This window comes from Penicillium expansum (assembly GCF_000769745.1).
Source record: "Penicillium expansum strain MD-8 chromosome Unknown contig25, whole genome shotgun sequence".
Lineage (NCBI taxonomy): Eukaryota > Fungi > Ascomycota > Eurotiomycetes > Eurotiales > Aspergillaceae > Penicillium > Penicillium expansum.
The window spans coordinates 368,472-387,525 of NW_015971442.1; the positions used below are offsets into that span (position 1 = coordinate 368,472).

The 19,054-nt window shown below is 47.8% G+C and overlaps 6 protein-coding genes across 6 annotated transcripts; 3 read left to right on the plus strand and 3 right to left on the minus strand.

The window, feature by feature from the left end:
* Window positions 1-148: 148 nt before the first annotated feature.
* On the plus strand, window positions 149-3,500 carry PEX2_009710 (uncharacterized protein; the record flags this gene model as incomplete). Its single annotated transcript, XM_016738248.1, has 7 exons — window positions 149-235; window positions 291-630; window positions 684-2,258; window positions 2,315-2,870; window positions 2,928-3,049; window positions 3,102-3,386; window positions 3,475-3,500. The coding sequence occupies 7 exons, from the start codon at window positions 149-151 to the stop codon at window positions 3,498-3,500; spliced, it is 2,991 nt and encodes a 996-aa protein (XP_016594357.1).
* A 573-nt stretch (window positions 3,501-4,073) lies between these two features.
* Window positions 4,074-5,112, minus strand: asf1 (nucleosome assembly factor ASF1; the record flags this gene model as incomplete). Its single annotated transcript, XM_016738249.1, has 4 exons — window positions 4,074-4,464; window positions 4,537-4,845; window positions 4,906-4,945; window positions 5,004-5,112. 4 exons carry the CDS (start codon window positions 5,110-5,112, stop codon window positions 4,074-4,076), a joined length of 849 nt encoding a protein of 282 aa, XP_016594358.1.
* A 506-nt stretch (window positions 5,113-5,618) lies between these two features.
* rna14 (cleavage polyadenylation factor subunit RNA14) lies at window positions 5,619-8,927 on the plus strand (the record flags this gene model as incomplete). The annotated part of the gene is made up of 4 exons (XM_016738250.1): window positions 5,619-6,527; window positions 6,613-7,044; window positions 7,100-8,093; window positions 8,143-8,927. 4 exons carry the CDS (start codon window positions 5,619-5,621, stop codon window positions 8,925-8,927), a joined length of 3,120 nt encoding a protein of 1,039 aa, XP_016594359.1.
* Window positions 8,928-9,984: 1,057 nt separating this feature from the next.
* Window positions 9,985-10,534, minus strand: PEX2_009740 (uncharacterized protein; the record flags this gene model as incomplete). Its single annotated transcript, XM_016738251.1, has 2 exons — window positions 9,985-10,196; window positions 10,258-10,534. The coding sequence occupies 2 exons, from the start codon at window positions 10,532-10,534 to the stop codon at window positions 9,985-9,987; spliced, it is 489 nt and encodes a 162-aa protein (XP_016594360.1).
* Window positions 10,535-12,933: 2,399 nt separating this feature from the next.
* On the plus strand, window positions 12,934-14,070 carry PEX2_009750 (Peptidase M12B, ADAM/reprolysin; the record flags this gene model as incomplete). Its single annotated transcript, XM_016738252.1, has 2 exons — window positions 12,934-13,000; window positions 13,061-14,070. 2 exons carry the CDS (start codon window positions 12,934-12,936, stop codon window positions 14,068-14,070), a joined length of 1,077 nt encoding a protein of 358 aa, XP_016594361.1.
* Window positions 14,071-15,507: 1,437 nt separating this feature from the next.
* PEX2_009760 (aldo/keto reductase family protein) lies at window positions 15,508-16,554 on the minus strand (the record flags this gene model as incomplete). Its single annotated transcript, XM_016738253.1, has 2 exons — window positions 15,508-16,457; window positions 16,515-16,554. 2 exons carry the CDS (start codon window positions 16,552-16,554, stop codon window positions 15,508-15,510), a joined length of 990 nt encoding a protein of 329 aa, XP_016594362.1.
* Window positions 16,555-19,054: the final 2,500 nt, after the last annotated feature.

Consider the following 19,054-nt stretch of genomic DNA (forward strand, 5'->3'; position numbering starts at 1 on the left):
GTTGCCTTCAATGCCAAGTCGGAACTGATAGGGCGATAGGGCGGAGCGGGGCAGATCCGTTGTTTAGCTTCTGCATGGCGTCAATGGTTTCTCTCTCCGCACTTGACCACTTCTACTTTTTTCACAACCTGCTACATCTCTATCGCATATGGCTCAGTTCCTGCGAGGAAAGCAAGCTGGTATCCAGAAGGACCTGTCAGAGGGCTTGTCTCCGGACTTGTTCGTCCTGGACGATGTAAGTTCTTGGCATCCCAGGCATCTCTTTTCCCAACTGACACCGCTGTTCTCAGTTCGCACGATGTGGTGTGAATTCGCAGATTAGTGCCATCGCATATGATCCTATACAATCCCTCATCGCAGTCGGCACCAGTGATACCCAGTTCGGAAGCGGGCAGATCTATGTCTTTGGCCAACGACGAGTTTCGGTGGTCTTTGAGTTCCCGCGGAAGGCGTCCGCGCGGTTCCTTCAATTTTGCGCCGGCAAGCTGATCAGCATCGACTCGAGGAATGAAATTTGCGTATACTCCTTGGCGACTGGACGCATGGTGGTTTCCTATGCCCCACCGGGCCAGGTGACTGCCTTGTTAACGGATCCTAGCTTGGATTATGCGTTTATCGGTTTGCAGAATGGTCCGTAACTTGATCAGGGAGAAGAAAAGAACTGGAAATTGACCTTCGGATAGGTGAAATTATTGCGTACGATCTTGATCGAGAGTCCTTGACGCCGTTCAAAGTTCCCAACTTGTGGTTGGAACGGAACCCCCGCGCGCGGTTCTTCCCCGTCGTATCTCTGGAGTTCTCTCCGCGAGACATTGGCAAGATCCTGGTGGGATATCCAGAGGGAGCAGTCACATTTACATTCAAGCAGAATATTGCCCAAAAGTACTTTGTTTACGAAATCCCTCCTGGCGCACCCGGTGAAGACTCCCTACCGTCCCACGAAGTGCGGAGGCCCAAATTGACTAACGCGATCTGGCACCCTAATGGAATCTTCATTTTGACTGTTCATGAAGACTCAAGTCTAGTGCTCTGGGATACAAAGGATGGGCGCAAGCTTCACGCTCGGACTGTCCAAACACCCAATGTCGACCAACCAGGTGCTGGTGGCAGACCGGGCTCACCTGGGGAGGCTGCTGGGCCCAAAGAACCGATTACAAAGGTTATCTGGTGTGCCAAAGATAACCCGGATGACACTGGTCTTTTGGTCGCTGGTGGTCGACCAGTAGGTGATCAGAGCAAGGGTCTCGTTTTCCTAGACATGGGCCCAACACCCAACTACCAGACGTCCTCCTGGCAAATCCTGTCTACTTACCTCGAGCGGCCACGGCGACAAATACCCCTCTCAGTCCCACCGGGAGCTAAGGTTGTCGACCTTTGCCTAATCCCCCGATCCTCGCCCTACTTCAATGGCGCCCATGATCCAATTGCACTTATCGCCATGCTATCCTCGGGTGAAATTATTTCTCTAAGTTTCCCCAGCGGACACACAATCACTCCTACTAACATGCTTCACCCGTTCCTCACTTTCGTCCATCCCTTTGTAAACAAAGCCGTGCTTACCCCCGTTGACCGGACGGTGTGGCTTGGTCTGAGAGAGCGCCGGTTGCAGGGGCCCAGATTTGCGATGGGCGGCGTAGAAGCGAAGAACCCTCTCAAGCGCTTTCAGAACCGCAATGTCATTTCAACTGCACACGCAGATGGAACCGTCCGTGTCTGGGACTGTGGGCACGATGATGAAATTGAGAACGGCGACGTGGTTCAAGTTGATCTTGCCCGTGCCATAGGTCGAGTTGGCAATATCGAGGTGACCGAAATGTCTCTTGCCAGCGGCTCAGGCGAGATGTCTATTGGCCTTAAGAGTGGAGAGCTTGCTATCTTCCGATGGGGCAATAACCCCTCATACGGGAATGAAGAGTCTCCTGGTGCCAATGAAGGGCCAGGGAAGCTGACTTCGATCACTAAGCGAACTGACCCTGGTCTTAAGACGGGAATGCTACCTCTGTCTCTTTTGAATATGCAACAAGGTCCGGTGACGGCGTTGAAGCATGGGCAGGTTGGATTCGTAGCGGCTGGTTACCAAAGTGGTACTTTGGTGATTATTGACCTCCGTGGGCCCGCCATTATACACACCGCACACCTGTCAGACCTCCATAAGGGACAGAAGCGGAGCAGTTTCCGCAAGAGCCGTGCCTCGGACGAAGTCCAACCAGAATGGCCCACTCAAATTGAATTTGGTGTGATGACTTTGGACGGCGAAGGTACTTATGCATGAATCGGGCTAGAGAACCAGATCAATGTACTAACTGTGTTCTAGACTACTCAAGCATTTGCTGCTTCGTCGGCACGAATAGGGGCAATGTGGCAACATTTAAGATCCTCCCTGCCTCCAATGGCACCTACGAAGCTGCTTTTGCTGGATCAACGGCCGTTGAAGACAAGGTGATCAGTGTCATCCCCATCGATGCCGAGTCTGGTGGCCTTGCTTTGGCTACACCAAGTGCAGTTGGAGGCCTGAGGACCGGTGCAAAGATTAATGGTGTCGTCATTGCCGTGACTGCCTCTGGCTGTCGAATCTTCAAGCCCCCAACATCAAAGGGTGCCCACAAGTCATGGGATGACTATCTCTGCGACTCAGCAGCCGTCGTTAAGACTGAAGGACGTGGCTACAGCTTGGTTGGTCTCTTCGGTGACGGCCACGCTCGAGCATTCTCGATCCCCGCTCTTCGAGATATTGGTTGCACCAAGATCAACCACATTGCGGACATGCGACGCCTCTCGGAAGCTTGCATCACCCCCACTGGAAACATCATGACATGGGCTGGCCCTTCGGAAGTCGGACTGTTCAATGTCTGGGGAGCTGGAAACGGACTGTATGCGTCCTCTATCAATTCGCTGAAACATTGTACTAATGCTAATCCTGCACACAGACACCCTTCCAACGACAAGCTTTACAACCCAGAAGCCGTGATTCCCCCGCGTCCTACCATTACGAATGTTCAATGGATCTCTGGCACACAATATATTTCACCAGCTGATATGGACATTCTAAGTACGTCACTCCCGTCGAAACCACCCTAACTGCAATCTAACATGAAATCTAGTCGGCGGTCCAGACCGACCACCATCGAAGGGGATGGTCGAACAAATGAAATTCGAAGAGCAAGAACGTCGGCGAGCCCTAAAAGAAGGACGGACCCCGCCGACACCTGCACAGGGTAGCAGCCAGGAAGGCTACTGGTCTTACATGTCACGTCAAGTCCAAGAACGCACAGAGCGTCTCGGGATTGTCGGAGATAGCATGGACAGGCTGGAAGAGAACAGCAGCGGTTTTGCTAACGATGTTGGCAAATACGTACAGTCACAAAAGAAGAAAGCTGTCTTGGGTGGTAAGTCGATCTTCCTTCAGGTCCACGGACCCATGTGTACTGTTTAACCCCCTTGCATCATTGTTGCTGACCGGTCTTTTGAAAACAGTGCTTGGTTCCAAGTTTGGCTTTTAAGCGATATCGCTTACTGAGTACGAGGGTTTAAAAAATGGTTTAACTACAACATGTACATAGGAGTCTTGAGCTTTTTTTTTCCGGGGTCAGGTTACATAGTTGGGTTATGGTGGGATGTGACATATCACTTTACAATTTCACCCCTCCACCTCTTGACTCCCCGCTTCAGGTTGGATCCACCTTGATCTTAGAGTTGTAGGTACTATTCATTATTTACCTCCTGTGTAAACTTAGAGCTAAAGGCTATTTGACATTCATCGATGCCCTGGTTGGCATCTGCGAGTTAGCTTGGCTTGATGTGGTACAAAAACTGCCTCACAGCTGTGCGTATTACGAGATCTTTGGAGGAAAAGAATATGAATATGAAGGGCTGACTGAAGGCCACTGGGATTTAAAATTATACCAATTCTATTTCATAGGCCTATAGTCAATGCCAATTCAGGGTAAGAACATGGAAAATCAGTCCAAGGGTCGTAAACATTGCGTTCTGGCTGTCGTTAAATAGCATTCAAAAAAAAGGGAAGAGTTGAAAAGCAAAGGAACCACTCCTGCGAGCTGGTGGGACACCATGATTTAGTGTACCATGAGCTCGGGCTGGGGTTGGTGAGTTGGCTTGGCAGCATCGTCCTTGGGTTCTGCGTCGTCGCCCATCTCGACATCGTCATCACCGTCGCCGCCCTCTTCCTCATCAAGCTCATCCTCATCGTCGTCACTCTCCGCCTCAAGATCTTCACTCTCGGCATCAGAGATCTCTTCTTCCTCGTCCTCCTTGCCAGCAGTGGCCTCGGCGCCTTCCATCTCATGGTCATCACCCTCGGCGGGCTTGTTGGACTCCTCGAGCTCCTTGAGGAGCGCAGCCTCGAGCTCACGCTCCTCAGCACCGTAGGCTCCACTGTCATCGTCGAGACCATCGGCCTCGGGTTGGTCAGGTGGGTACTCCGCGGGGGCAGAGTCATCAGAGTCCCTATGGAGTAGAAAAGAAAAAGTAAATAAAAGCCCCACTAGTGTGTAAACAAACAAAAACAAGGGATCTCACCACTTGATAGCGAAGCGGGTCACACGGGGCTTCTCGGCAAGGACATTGCGGCGAATGCGCTCGATAACGGGCTTCGCAGGGGGCTCGGCTGCTAGCTCCTCGCTGTCGTACTCGTTGTTCACGTAGTAGCCAACCCGGACGAACTCTCGGCCATCGTAGCTGCAGGTGAGCAGGATAACAGTGACACCGAGCATCTCAGAAGTGGGAATGCGCTTGACATCAGGTGCGTCGGCCTCAAAAATGAACTTGTTCACTCCGACCGGGATGGGTCCAACGAGGAGGGAGTCGAGTTCTTGGTCATACTCGGAGCTGTGATAGTTAGACTCTGAAATTGGTAGGAGACAAGGAGTGTTGGAAGGGTGGACTTACGAAGTGGCGGATCCGACGTAGGTAAGTTTCCATTCCAAATCTGAAAGAACTTGTTAGAAGACTGGACTTAAAAAACGAGTAGACAACCCAATGCTCACCCTTCTGAAGCTGTTCGAGGCACTCGAAGGTGATTTCGAATTGGTAAGAGGCGGTGAAAGGAGCCGGGTTGTTGAGGTTTTTCACTCCGAGGAGTGAGACGACGGACATTGTGATAAGATATGAGGGTATGTACGGGGAATTAAAGAGTTGAAGAGGCAAGAGTGGAAGATTGTATAAACAGGGGGTTGAAGAGAAGAAGAAAATAGGAAAAAGTAAGAGAAATCAACAGGTCCACAAGAATGCAGTTTACTCTCAACCCCTCTAGCTCAATGCGAGGAGCCCATCGATCGACGCGCCTTTCGCGTCCCTCGCATTATCCTCACCGCCCGCACGTGACCCCAATTTCACTACCCGGGCAACTTGCATCACAGCCATCGCAGCTTTGCTCTTCCTCTCTTGGCCATTATTTGCTATCAGACACATTGCGGCCGAGGGTTTTCTCGTCAAAAGTGGCTGTGCTCCACCTTAACCCTTGACCTTCGGAACGTTTGTCTTTATTTTAACTCATCCAGATATCACATCGCGCAAACCCTGCTTCGGCTTGCGCCGTGTACCTGTGACTTTCTCAGCAGCTCACTTTTCTCCGACTTTGCGTTTATCGCATCAATCACCTTATGATGGCGGACGATGAAGCTGAGGCTGCCTTCTTCCAGGCTCAAGCCTTGAATACTGATTCCCAATCCCCCACTGTGGAGCAGGATGGTGATAACTCAGACGCAGAATCAGATGACTACGACCCCTCACTGGCATTGGGGGATCAGTACTCGGCCTCTTTCCCCGAGACCAAGCAACCTGATGCCGGCCCCACTGATGCAGCTCCCTCGGATGAGACCGAAGATTCAATCTCCAACCCGATCGTCGCCTCAGACGCAGATGTCGCCTCAGACGCAGAAGCTGGCCAGACCATTGACTCCCCCGATCCTTCTCAGAACCCCTCACGTGCTGAGTCGTCGACCCCCGTGCCAGCATCTGCTGCTGAGGCACAGCCCAAGACCCGAACAATTGGCGGATTTGAGGTTGATGATGACGAGGATGACGAGGGTGATGCGGAGTATGAGCCGCCGGCTGTACTTGGGGGTGAAGATGTCAATGCTATGCCTGTGACCATGTCTGAAGATCCCAGCTCAGGAAATGCAATGCAAAACACTTCCCCTGATGTATCATCATACCAAGCTGAGCAGGCACCTGCCAGTGGATCAGATGTTGCCAATAGTTCTTATTCTCCTGATCTTGTTCTTAATATTGATCCCTCTTCTGTTCCTGGACAATCGCACTGGGCTGCGCAAGACTTGCCATCCGCAACCATGCAGAACAGTACTGTTCCTACTTCTGTACCTGACTCTCCAGCCTCAAAGGGTCGTCTGGCCCATGACCGTGTCGGCATGCTGGAAGACCGGATTCGAGAGGATCCCCGAGGTGATATCCCTGCTTGGTTGGAGTTAATTGCCGAGCACAGAGGCCGCAGCAGACTAGACAGCGCACGCGAAACCTATGAGCGGTTCTTGAAGCTGTTCCCCATGGCGGTAAGCTTACCTTTGCTCCCTTTCCTTGTGCTTCCTTTTTTTTTCTCTTGGCAAGGTACAAGATTGCTAATAGGATACATATTAGGCCGACCAATGGGTGGCTTATGCCAGCATGGAGTCTGAGCTCAATGAATTCTTCCGCTTGGAGCAGATCTTCAACCGAACGCTCCTGACGACCCCCAGTGTTCAGCTCTGGTCTGTCTACCTTGATTACATCCGTCGTCGTAATCCTTTGACAACAGATGCCTCTGGTGAGGCAAGGAAGACCATTTCATCAGCATATGATATGGCCATTCAATATGTTGGGATGGACAAGGATTCTGGAAACATCTGGACAGACTACATTGAGTTCATCCGTTCTGGGCCAGGCATCGTTGGTGGATCTGGGTGGCAAGATCAACAAAAGATGGACCTACTGCGAAAGGCCTACCAACGAGCCATTGGCGTGCCGACTCAGGCTGTCAATACTCTCTGGAAAGAATACGATCAATTCGAGATGAATCTAAACAAGCTTACGGTAAGCTGGACAGTACTTGAATCCAAGTGGCTTATATTAATCTTTTTTTTATCAGGGTCGCAAATTCCTCCAAGAACATTCACCGTCCTACATGACTGCGCGCAGCTCGTACACCGAATTGCAGAACATCACCCGCGATTTGATTCGCACTTCGCTTCCACCACTACCTCCTATTCCGGGGTCTGAAGGCGATGTTGAATACTTAGCACAGGCAGACATCTGGAAGCGCTGGATCGCATGGGAGAAAGAAGATCCTCTAGTACTGAAAGAGGAAGACCCTGCTGCTTACAAGTCACGCGTGGTGTACTTCTACAAACAGGCACTCATGGCATTGGCCTTCTTACCTGAGATGTGGTTTGACGCAGCTGAGTTCTGTTTCCTGAACGATATGGAAGATGCCGGCACAGAGTTCTTGAAGAATGGAATTGATGCAAACCCAGAGAGTTGTTTGCTGACATTCAAACGCGCGGACCGACTGGAGGTTACCTCAGATCCGGAACAGGATTCCGCCAAACGCGCTGCCAAGGTCCGGGAACCATACGACAAATTGCTTGATGCACTTTACGAGTTGATCAACAAGGCTCGCAGCCAGGAAACCCAGGATGTTTCACGCATTGAAGCCTACTTCGCTCCACAAAATGCGGAGAGCCAACCTCAAAACGAGGATGAGGATGATCCTGAAGCTAAAGAAAGAGAAGCCGCCAAGACGGCACAGATTGATGCGGTCCGAAAGGCCTATTCCGTTCAGATCAACATTATCTCCAAGACTGTTTCCTTCGCATGGATCTCTCTCATGCGCTCGATGCGTCGAATCCAGGGTAAGGGAAAACCAGGAGAAATGGCTGGCTCTCGCCAGATCTTTGCCGAAGCCCGGAAGCGAGGTCGGATTACCAGCGATGTTTATATTGCGAGTGCTCTGATGGAGTACCATTGCTACAAGGATCCGGCGGCCACCAAGATTTTCGAGAGGGGTGCAAAACTATTCCCGGAGGATGAGCACTTTGCGCTCGAATACTTGAGGCATCTGCTTGACATTAATGATACCATCAGTAAGTCTGCATTTCATGTTTCTGAGAGATTTACTAACCACTGCCAAAGATGCTAGAGCCGTGTTTGAAACAACCGTCAGGAAATTGACATCCAACCCCGAGAATGTTCACAAGGCTAAGCCCATCTTTTCCTTCCTCCACGAGTATGAATCTCGCTACGGTGACCTCACCCAAGTGATCAACTTGGAGAACCGCATGCGCGAACTCTACCCGGAGGATCCTGCTTTGGAGCAATTCGCCAATCGTTACTCCAACTCCAACTTCGACCCTACTTCGGTGCAACTGATTTTGTCCCCGTCCCAGACAAAGCCAAAGACCATCATGCCAGGAATCCCCGCGGAACCCCACGGTTCTCCCATGGCCAGATACATGGATACCTCCCTCAACTCACCTAAGCGACCTTATCCTACTGATGAATATGATGAAGACTCCGGTCGCCCACGAAAGTTTGTACGCGCTGAGTCGCCAATGAAGAGTGCACAAGCTCGGCGTCTCGAGCAGCCGAAAAGAGTCCAACAATTGAATGGCCAAACCACCTCATACAGGCCCCAAGGATCTCCAGCTCCCCTACCTCGTGAAGTGGTGAACCTCTTGAGCATCCTGCCTTCTGCGGCTGCCTACAACATCACCCGCCTTTCTCCTGAGAAAATGATAGACCTTCTTCGCCACGTTGAAATACCTTCCGACATTTCACAAATACAGATCCCGCAAGCTACACACGGACCAGGTGGAGGCCAAACCCCGGGACTGAACCCCTACTCCGGTAAGATCATCACCTATCTCTCCCGTAATAACATTCTTACTCATATTTCATCCCTAGGTGCTTACCGTTGAGCCCATGGTTTTTATGTCCCTCTGAGGACCACCGTTTCACTTGCAGTGTAAAATCTCTTGCTCTCTGCTTTTGCAATTTCATTTCCCCGGCGCGCAAAATATCCCGATTTGTCTTTGTGGACTTGATGGCCCAGCTCTTTTTTTTCCTGGGGGGCATTTCATGAAATATGGTCGGGGCATACGCGGTTCTTTAAAGCCCCCTTTGCATCTTCCATCGGCGTTGATCTATCTGGCATTTATTTCTTTTTTTTTCTCTTTCAAATAGGGCCACAGGCCACCAATTTCTGCTTGCTGGTTGCGTCCACCCAACCATGCATTGTACAGACTCAAATTAGCAGATAATCTCACGAATAAATCAAGTAAGCACCCTGCATATTCACTCTTGTAGATTCTTAGCTATCGCTATCTAGAGAATTGGTTGATCATTTTGGCGGGGGGGGGAGGGGCAAATAAGACCGACCCTCCCTCGCCTTTGCCCGTAAGTCTTACGTCCACACGGTCTGAACACTCGCCTGGTTAACCAGTTCTTGTCTTGGGGAAAGGGGGGACTCCCCTCGGTACATTAGATATAGATAGCAAAATAGAAACGAGGATTGGGGCCCCAGGTTCATTTGGAGAGCCTGATGTGCGGTTGAATGTAACTGATATCTTCTCAGCCTAGGAGCCCTAGTAAGAAGATTTAGTCGATTCGCCTGAAAATCAAAGTCTCTCTTCTTTCTATAGGCGCTAGGAAAAGAATAATTCATTCGGAGAGCGAAACGATTCCATGGGTGGCTACCTACACAGATCGTAAATTTAAATATAAGCTTAAAGCAAATCTGCTTCGAACCGATGGTAAGAGGTGGGGCATACGTGGAAGAAGCAGGGGTACGAAGTGGGTCCCTACGTCATTTTATGCTCGATACAATATGAAGCGCGAGCGAATGTCTTTTAGCTTACACAATTGCGATAGTGATGGGGAAAAACTGGCAACTGTGGCCTCAATTTAGATACATATGTATGTTACAGACCTAAAACTGTGCATAGGATTTCCGGCCGTACTCCATAGAATTCCGACTCAAATCGCTTTCGACCTTTTCGATGGCTTGTCCTGGGGATACTGTTCTCGATGGAAGTCGGTCACACACCCATGGGGGTTATCTTCGAGATTTTCATCACAGCACGGGAAGGTGAAGCAGTGTGGGAAATCCTCGCGCATTTCCTCGGTGTCCACCTCAAACTCATCATAATTGTCCACGTAAAGATCTTCGCCAGTGGGCTCGTTGTCCTCTGTTTTGGGTTAGCTTATCGAACATAATGGATCGGGATCTCCATTTTTGCGTAGTCGTACTGGGGTGATATCGACAGTTTTCCTCCGTATTGGTGGTAACATCAAATTCCTTCTTGCAATTGGCGCAAAACGCGTAGCGCGGTACTGCTCTCTTATTGCTGTCAGAGCTCTCTTCGGTCTCGGTAGCCACTACCAGCATTTGGCTCTCGGCTTCTTTGCGAGCCTCATCATTTTTCGCGCAGATGGATTTGAGAACTGCGCGTAGCCTCTGCTCGGACGCGTTGTTGATCGCGCGACCAATAGTTGTACCCTCGAGTACCTCCTCGGTGATTGGCATGGCTGTATGTTGATTGGTTTGATTTTGTGTGACTTCGAGGTTGGCAGACTGTTAGTCTGGAAAGAGTGGGTTAGAATAGACTATATGATCTGTAGTGGAAAAAAATCAATCCAAAAATAGACAAGAGCCGCGGATATACGCGCGGGCGGGACTTCGCGTAAGGTGAACATCAACGCGAAATCGTGCCGAACAAAATTGCTAGACTAAAAAGGGATTCATAGTAGAGCAGATGAAATATACTAAAATCACTATTGTAATGTATGATGGAAATATCAAATGCATTGAGGAATTATCCAGGTTTTGCAAAACTGCAAGTAGTTTGACTAGTTAGTAAATTTCCGAAAATGGTGTTTCAGGTGCCGGGAGGTCCGGTGAGAAACATTAAAGATTAGCAAAAAAGAGTGAAAGGCCCGATAGAAGCAAAGTAACTTTTGCACGTAGACTCCCGCCAATGGTAGATTATGCCCATTTTGTTCGCCTTTTTGTTTTGCTTCGCACCGCTAGTTGGAGACTCCACGGATGCTTCCTTTGCAAAGCCACCAGTCACTCCGGAATCTGATTCATATATATTTGTGGTTTGTCTTTAGTTTGTCTTTAGGCCTTCCGTGTATCCCTGTACGTATCATAATCTGTTTGCTGACGGAAGTCGACAGTTGAAGGGACCCGATTGGACGGTCGTACCTTTAGTCCGTTTACTTCACGCTTCCATTCCGAATGGGTGTTGGCCGTTGATACTATCTTAGGTACGGCAAGAAGACCCCTTTCATCAATCTCTGTTTGACTCGCTGGTCAGTTACCTAGGCTAGAATGCCGTACACTAGACTGTCGCTCAGGTGTCCGCATGCCGAACATCATTACCAAAGCGATCGCAATATGTATGAATTTGGGTGCCGTGTAGATAGCACTGTAAAGAAGAGGCCTTGCTCCAGGCTCTTGAATAACGACCTGTAAGAATCCCTACTTAGGAAGATTGACAACTCGCACGCGGAGAGACGCAATGTGCACTAGCTCTTCCCAGGCGTATTCGAGGCGGCGGACTCCACATAATGCGCCGTCATATCATAGGAGTTCAAACAGGGCGACAGCCTGCGTGTTACCACATTCACCCCCTTGAGCATTGATGGCAGCATTTATTGTGATCTTATACCCCCATCTCGCTCTCATCCAGTTCTAGGAGGGCTGTGTAGTATAGAGCCGATGGGATATATTCGATAACAAGTTTAAAATTTGATTTCTTGCCGCTACGTATAGTCCATGTCATGCAGGCACACTCTTTTACCATTTTTACAACCCAGCATTTCTAAAAAGCACCACAGGGTTCAATTCTGCTCATATCTAAGACAGGTCTACGTATACTATATCAAATCTTCTAATGTGTTACTGGATGTGAACGATAGACTTTGAAGATCTTGAACAACACCGCCCTTCAACACTTGTAAGATTCTCGAACTAAGGCCGATTGGACTTGATTGGAGATCCTTGGCGCTTATTGGAAGATAACATGTGGTGGTGGCTGTGGGGCTTGGCATGGGGTTAAGTGTCGGAGATGATGACAGCGGAGATGCTTGGCAAAGGGTCTCAAGGATGGTACTCAATGGGATCTCAATAAACCTGGATTGTTTAAATCACATAAAATTATGCAGAATGAGATTTACATGTCAAAACAATCAAACATGATACCATTTATTTGAAATCCTCTATCTGTTTGCCCTCAGATAACTGCTTCTATCTTTGAGACAAGTCAATAGTGGGCAACCCTAGCTATGTCAAAATAAACGAGGTTCCCGAATAATCGGCACATTCTGATAGACCCGCAGATCGCCAGTATCCGGAGGATTTTCTAGGGCCCGAAAGATCTTGATCGTGGCTGAGGAAGGCAGCAGCATTTTACGATGAGGATTGATGCAGGTGGCTGACAGGCCAAGGTTTCCACAGCGGATTATGCTCATCACACCACAGAGTCAAACTCAAGGTGAGCTCCACAATAGGCTTACAAATGCAAATTGTCGTAGTTCAAACTGCACCTTTCGTTTTCGTTTAGAAGAGATCCCAGGCAGCCAAATATCAGCCATCCATGGGTCTTGCAACATGTGTGGTTCTTATTCTAGCAACGCGTCCAACTCTCACCTATTCGCTTTTCCATACTTGGCAAGTGTATTCTGTGCTTAGTCTCGGGCTTAGACCCTCCTAAAATCCTTTGACCTATTGATACTCGTTAGGTATGGATCTTTGCTTACATCTTAACCATGGCAGAGACATCATATATGATTAGACACCTGGTGGGGAGATAAATGTGGATATTAAGTATATTTCTTGATATATGTATATATTACTGCACAGTACTGCTCACAGGGAATTTGATCATACTTTGGACATCAAGACAAAGCATAATATCTGGGATGAAGACATTATCCTTTACCCTTCTAGCATTGCTTGCATTAATTGTGCCGATATCGGCTGTCGAATGTAAGTATACGATGTGTCTCAACTGTCTCAGCTAAACATAAGCCTGACCGTTTCTTATAGTTGATCCGGTGTCATTCCGTTTTATCGATCCAGTACTCTCTCCAGTGACTCATACAAAGAAATTCAACATAACGGCTGGGATTCAGACATACAATCAAACCATCAATTTTGTGTTAGAAAACAACGATGACCTCATATCACAGGACGTGCAGATCCGATATCCCGGTATTCATGGGCAGGCCAACGAGGCAGGTGCCCTGCCAGACCCGCAAGTTCGATTTACAAAAGGATCAGTCTGGATGCAGGACGCTTTTAGGGGGAGCCAGGAGAATGTCGGATGGGCAAGGCTTGCCGTGATCCAGCATGGAGAAAACCTGCTCTTCGATGGAGCCTTTACAATTATGGGTGCGCAATATGCCATCGAGCTTGAGACCCTGGATAATGGGTCTACTGCGATGAAAGCCCACGAGCACGAATCGGCATTCACAACTGGCAGCCGATCGTCACTCCCTGCGCTCTGCGCAACTGCACCCGAAACAGACCTGTATAAGAGACAGACCTGGAATGCCTGGGGTGAGAATCTCACATCAACGATCGGCAGTACTTATGGTTGTCCGAACACGAGAGAGATTGCAAATATTGGCATCATGACGGACTGCACTTACACTGCGAGCTTCAATTCCTCCGACTCTGCCCATCAATACATCCTTAATATGGTCAACACTGCATCTGTGGTATTTGAGAACAGTTTCAATATCTCTCTTGCGGTACAGAATTTGACAATAAGTGACGCCGAATGCCCGACCAGTACCTCAGACACAACTGCATGGAATGTTCCTTGCTCCCAGGGAGATCTTAACACACGCCTTCAGACCTTTTCAACGTGGAGAAGCTCCGTGAATGACCAAAATGCATACTGGACCTTGTTGACTGGGTGTTCAGTTTCTGCTGGAGAGATTGGGGTGTCCTGGATTGGAGCACTATGCAACACGGGCTCTGGCTCTATTAATGGAGGAGCTGGTGCCAATGTCGTTGCTCGAACACAAAATGAGTGGCAGGTCTTTGCGTAAGTTGCTATACCGACTGATCACAAGGTGGTGATATTTTTTAGCTGACATAGATAGTCATGAGTCGGCCCATACATTCGGAGCAGTCCATGACTGTACTTCAAGCACATGTGGAAGTGAATGCTGTCCGCTCTCATCGAATACTTGCGATGCTGGCGGCCAGTACCTCATGAATCCTGTATCTGGATCCGGTATGACGCGCTTCTCGCCCTGCACGATTGGAAATGTCTGTTCAAGACTTGGCTCTGGGCAGGTTGACGGGCGCTGCTTGGTGGACTCCCGGACTGGTAATACCACTAATACTAACGGACAATGCGGCAATGGTATTGTTGAAGCCGGTGAGGCATGCGATTGCGGAAATGGTGCCTGTAACGAACAAGAGACTGCGTGCTGCGATTCTGTCACATGCCAGTTGCGAACAGGAGATGGGTGTGGTCAGACAAATGGTGGCAACACTGGGAATACGGACAATACTGGAAACACTGGAAACACTGGAAACACTGGCAATACTGGACAAGGAGGTCGGGGAAATGGCCAGCCAAGTGATGTTTCATCCTGGGTTCAGGATCATCGTTCGTTGGTCATTGGACTTGCTAGTGGTATTGGTGGAGCTTTGTTACTGCTCATATTTGGATGCTTGATTTCTTCCTGTAGGCGCGGTCGCAGACAACCAGTGGTCACTATCAAGCCTGTTGCAATGGTCCCACCTCGATATCAACCACCACCTGGATATCAACTACCGCCTCGATATCAATAAGAAAGAAAAAAATGCATTGTTCTGTTCTGCCTCAACGTGTTCTTGACTGATATTCCCCCACCTCCGCTTCGTTGCCCATTTCGTCCGCCAGTGCCACAAACAGGTACAGGAACGTGATATAATAAGTTGAATAAAATCATCGCAATATTAGAAAGTCTTCGATGTACCCTAAACGATATCGGTTATGCTTTGGTGTCAAGTTTCGATGTGGGACGGGGCATCATCTGTGTCTTCATGGGCTGATAACTGATATCTGCCATGAATTCAATTTTCGGCCGACGCTCTTCAGTATCTCCGATGCAAGTAACGCGGCACTATTGTAAGTCAGCGGAAACAATGGAGTTTATTGGCCTCACTGTGCAGGATGTGGAGTCCAGTAAAAACAATAGTACCATCCATGGATATCCACGGGTATCTACAAGGTGTCGGCCGAACCCCGTTAACTCTAGTGGGAATTGCATTGATTACGGTGATCGGTAATAAAGCGACAATTACTCCGTATTCATGGCAATGACAATGCTCTCATGAAGGGATCAGAACATTTGTACTGAATGCTTTGATGTTGATATATGAAGGATATAAGGATATTCAGGCCCCATACTTGGCATATAATCCGTAGTTCTTGGGTTAAAGTTAATCCATGCAAAGAGAACAAGTGAAATTCTATGGAATGATAAAATGAATCAATGCCAGTAGAGAAGCTCTTTTCCACGAATGACTTCCCATCCCTGGTTTAAAGCTTCGACAACCTCCTGTGGAAGAGGACCCCCTTTCATGGCATCCATATTCTCTCTCAACTGCTTAGGACTACTAGATCCGATAACAACACCATCTCCATTTTCCTCATTTAGCTGTGAGTGATGAGATAGCCACCTTAGGGCACACTCGATCTCGGTGAGACCGTGTTTTTGCGCAACCGGTCTAATAATCTCAAGCGCATCGAAATCCGCCTCTTGATAGTATCGCCGACGAGTGAGGGCTCCAGGACCAGTGTTCGGGTCAAACCTTCCCCCAGCTGTAGCTTCAGGCTTGTCGCGAGAATAACGACTGGTCAACATACCCGCAGCCAGCGGGTTGAAGCAGTAGAATGCAATACCGTAGTGTCGAAGGCACGACAACAGCTCTGGCTCGACAGCTCGGTGGAAGGCATTGTATATTCCTTGACAAACGCTGGGTTTGATCCAACCATTTCTCTCGGATATTTCACACAGTCTGGCTACTTCCCAGGATTGATAGTTACTGATTCCCAGTTTCTCAAAATACCCTTCCTGGTACAGCTTGTTGACTTCGCAGAGAGTTTCTTCGAAAGGAACTGTCCGGTCCGGGCTGTGGAGGTACCATATGTGGACCTTGGGAACTTTGAGGGCTTCTAGACTTCGCATCAAGCCAAGACGTAGATCATTGGCATTGTGATGGTATGGAGCTGCCACCAAGGCCATTTTTGGGTTGGCTGCTGAGGGAAACAGTTTGGTGTCAAGGTTCATATCGGTCAACTTCAAGTTGCCCAAGAATGTTTCAGAGGACCCGTCACCGTAGATGCGAGCTGTATCGATGTCGACATGACCGTAGCTTTTAAACAGATCGACCATCTCTTTAGCTTCTTCCAGGGTGTGGACGCGAGTCCGGCCATCACCTTTTCAGACCGTTAGTCAATACGTCCGTTGGATCAGATTGTGGGATGTTGGTTTACCTGGCTCGCCGATGTTCATAGATCCGAAAATAAGCTTCATCGCGCAATCGGGAATCCGTAATCTTGAATCTAGAATGTGGAATGTGGATTTTGCCAAGGTAATAATATTGAGTATCCTTCCTTATATAGAGAAACAACTACATAGGTACCAATACCCCCCCAGTTCAGTTCGGCCGAAGTCCTTACATAAACCCGATGCCCAGGGCCCACAGGCGGAGCTTGATTACACGCTAACTGTGGGTCTAGTGTATGGGTGGATACCTTCCTATAGGATGGCGAACAACATCGATGGATCAAGTTTAACCCATAATCTTTAACTGGAACAGGCTGATAAGGCACTGATAAAGCACTGATAGTTTCTGTATGGTTCGGAGATTGCAGTTTATCTTGGAAGCGAGAAATTAGTAGTGCAACCGTTTTCGAGTATATTATTCGGAGGACGCATATGGGACTCTGCACCAGGTTAACACATCTCAGCAAAGGAAACTTTCCAAGCGGTGTACTTCTCCCCTCTGACCCGGTTAAAAGATTAAAGATTCACAGTGAAGATGAGTTTGATGTCAAGTTAGGCAGTGCTCCTTAAAATGCAGAGCCATTTCCTTTGAGACAGTTTGTGCCTCATCTCTCTCTCTCTCTCTCTCTCTCTCTCTCTCTCTCTCTCTTTCTCTATTAGCTAGCTCTATGCAACCAATGGTTTTCTTTCCCTAAACTCATTTTTTCTTTCACCCTAGTGCTCCTACTTTTCTATGAAATATGTCAAACTCCGAATATGGTCCCCCGAGGCCTTAAACAGGAACCTTGGTTTTTGTTGTGGTCTAGTGGTAAAATACAATAGTTATATTTAATCAGGTACTAGACTATGTGAACAATTCCAGCACGCTTCTGCTCGTAAATCATGAGAGTCAAATGGAATTATCGGTAAGCTTGGTGGCCTTTTTTAAAGTGGATGAGGCTTTATTCCCTCCCTACCTACGGAGTAACTAGGTAGTACCTAAGATTACGTTGATTAGATTTTTGACACGCGAGCCGTCCCGAATGTTCCACTAAAGCACCTTGGGTGCGAATAGAAAGACGGAGAAGTAAGCGACGCCATCGACTTTGCCCGGCCGCGACTTTCGCATCATATGAAATACATTTAATTCAAAATTTTCGGGCTGGAGCCAGTATCCCTTTACCGATACCTATGGGTCGGATCGCGAGGTGCTGCCAGGGTTGGGGTAACTTTAGCTCCTGGGGTTCTGGGGAATCAGGTTGAAATGTTGAGGACCTGACCACTTTAGTGAGAAGTTAAGAGTCTCATGAAAACTAGAGCTACATCTTTTCGATCAGGTACTTGTAGGCGCTGTAGAAGGCCATCCTATTCATGTCAAGCTCATGAGTGCACTGTGTTAGGTGGGCTTTAATGGTAAATTAATACGGGGCGTGCTCACCTTTACTCAGAGAGCAAAAAGCGGCAAGGGGTGAGCACTGAAGCAGAAAGACAAAGCCATGTCGTGCGGTCTAAAATCCGATATATATATATGTATTGTAGTCAGAGACATAGTCCTCACTACATATTCACCTAACCCGTCCCTTTTTATTTTACGGTTTTTTACAGTTTCGTCATATAAGTATTGATGTATAGAGGATATAAGTAGTAGATCCATAGTAACAGGTTGACAACGCACACTCCTATACCTCTCTGAATTCACCTCTTAGACTGGCGTCCTAATTTTCTTTGTATGCCCTAGTCAGTACATGGGGGGACCCCTAATATCACTAACAAAATTACGATTTTCAGCTTTTTTTGCTCCACAAAGTTATATGACAGGTTATTTTTGTAGCATTTTATATTTTAATTTACTCAAAAATTAATATATTATGCATCCAAATTTTCTTCGTTAGATTTTTCCCCGTCGACTTTTTCACCGATAAAATTCGTGGGATTCATTTTTATCCAGCTACAAGAAGTTACTAATCGTCTCAAGTGAAAGTGCGAGATATCTAAGTACCCAGGTACTTAATATTATTAGGCAAATACTACTATAAGCAAGTACTTTTACCTTACATAGGCCGGACTTTGATTGCAGTTGTATAGTTAGGATAATCGCTGATATATTTCATAGCTATACTATATCAGGTATCTCTATAACTTTTAGAGATTGCTACTACCCTACAAGAAGTTACTAATTATATCAAGGGAAAGTGCGAGATATCTAAGCACCAGGTTACTTAATGATGTTAGGAAAATGCTAATATAATCGAGGAATTCTAGTTCACATAGGTCGGAATTTGACTGCAGTTATGATCATGTTAAGTTAAAGTGCGAGATATCTAAGCACTAGGTTACTTAATGTTGTTAGGAAAATGCTAATATAATCGAGGAATTCTAGTTCACGTAAGTCGGACTTTGACTATAGTTGTGATACCTAGGTAGTCAGGGTAATCGCCTAAATATGTATTCATGTAACTATGCTATCTTACCTAGGGCGTGTTCATGGTTTCTTAAAATTGTTCCTGCCCTAGAAACCTCAGGTAATCTTAGGTACCAAAAAAGGCAG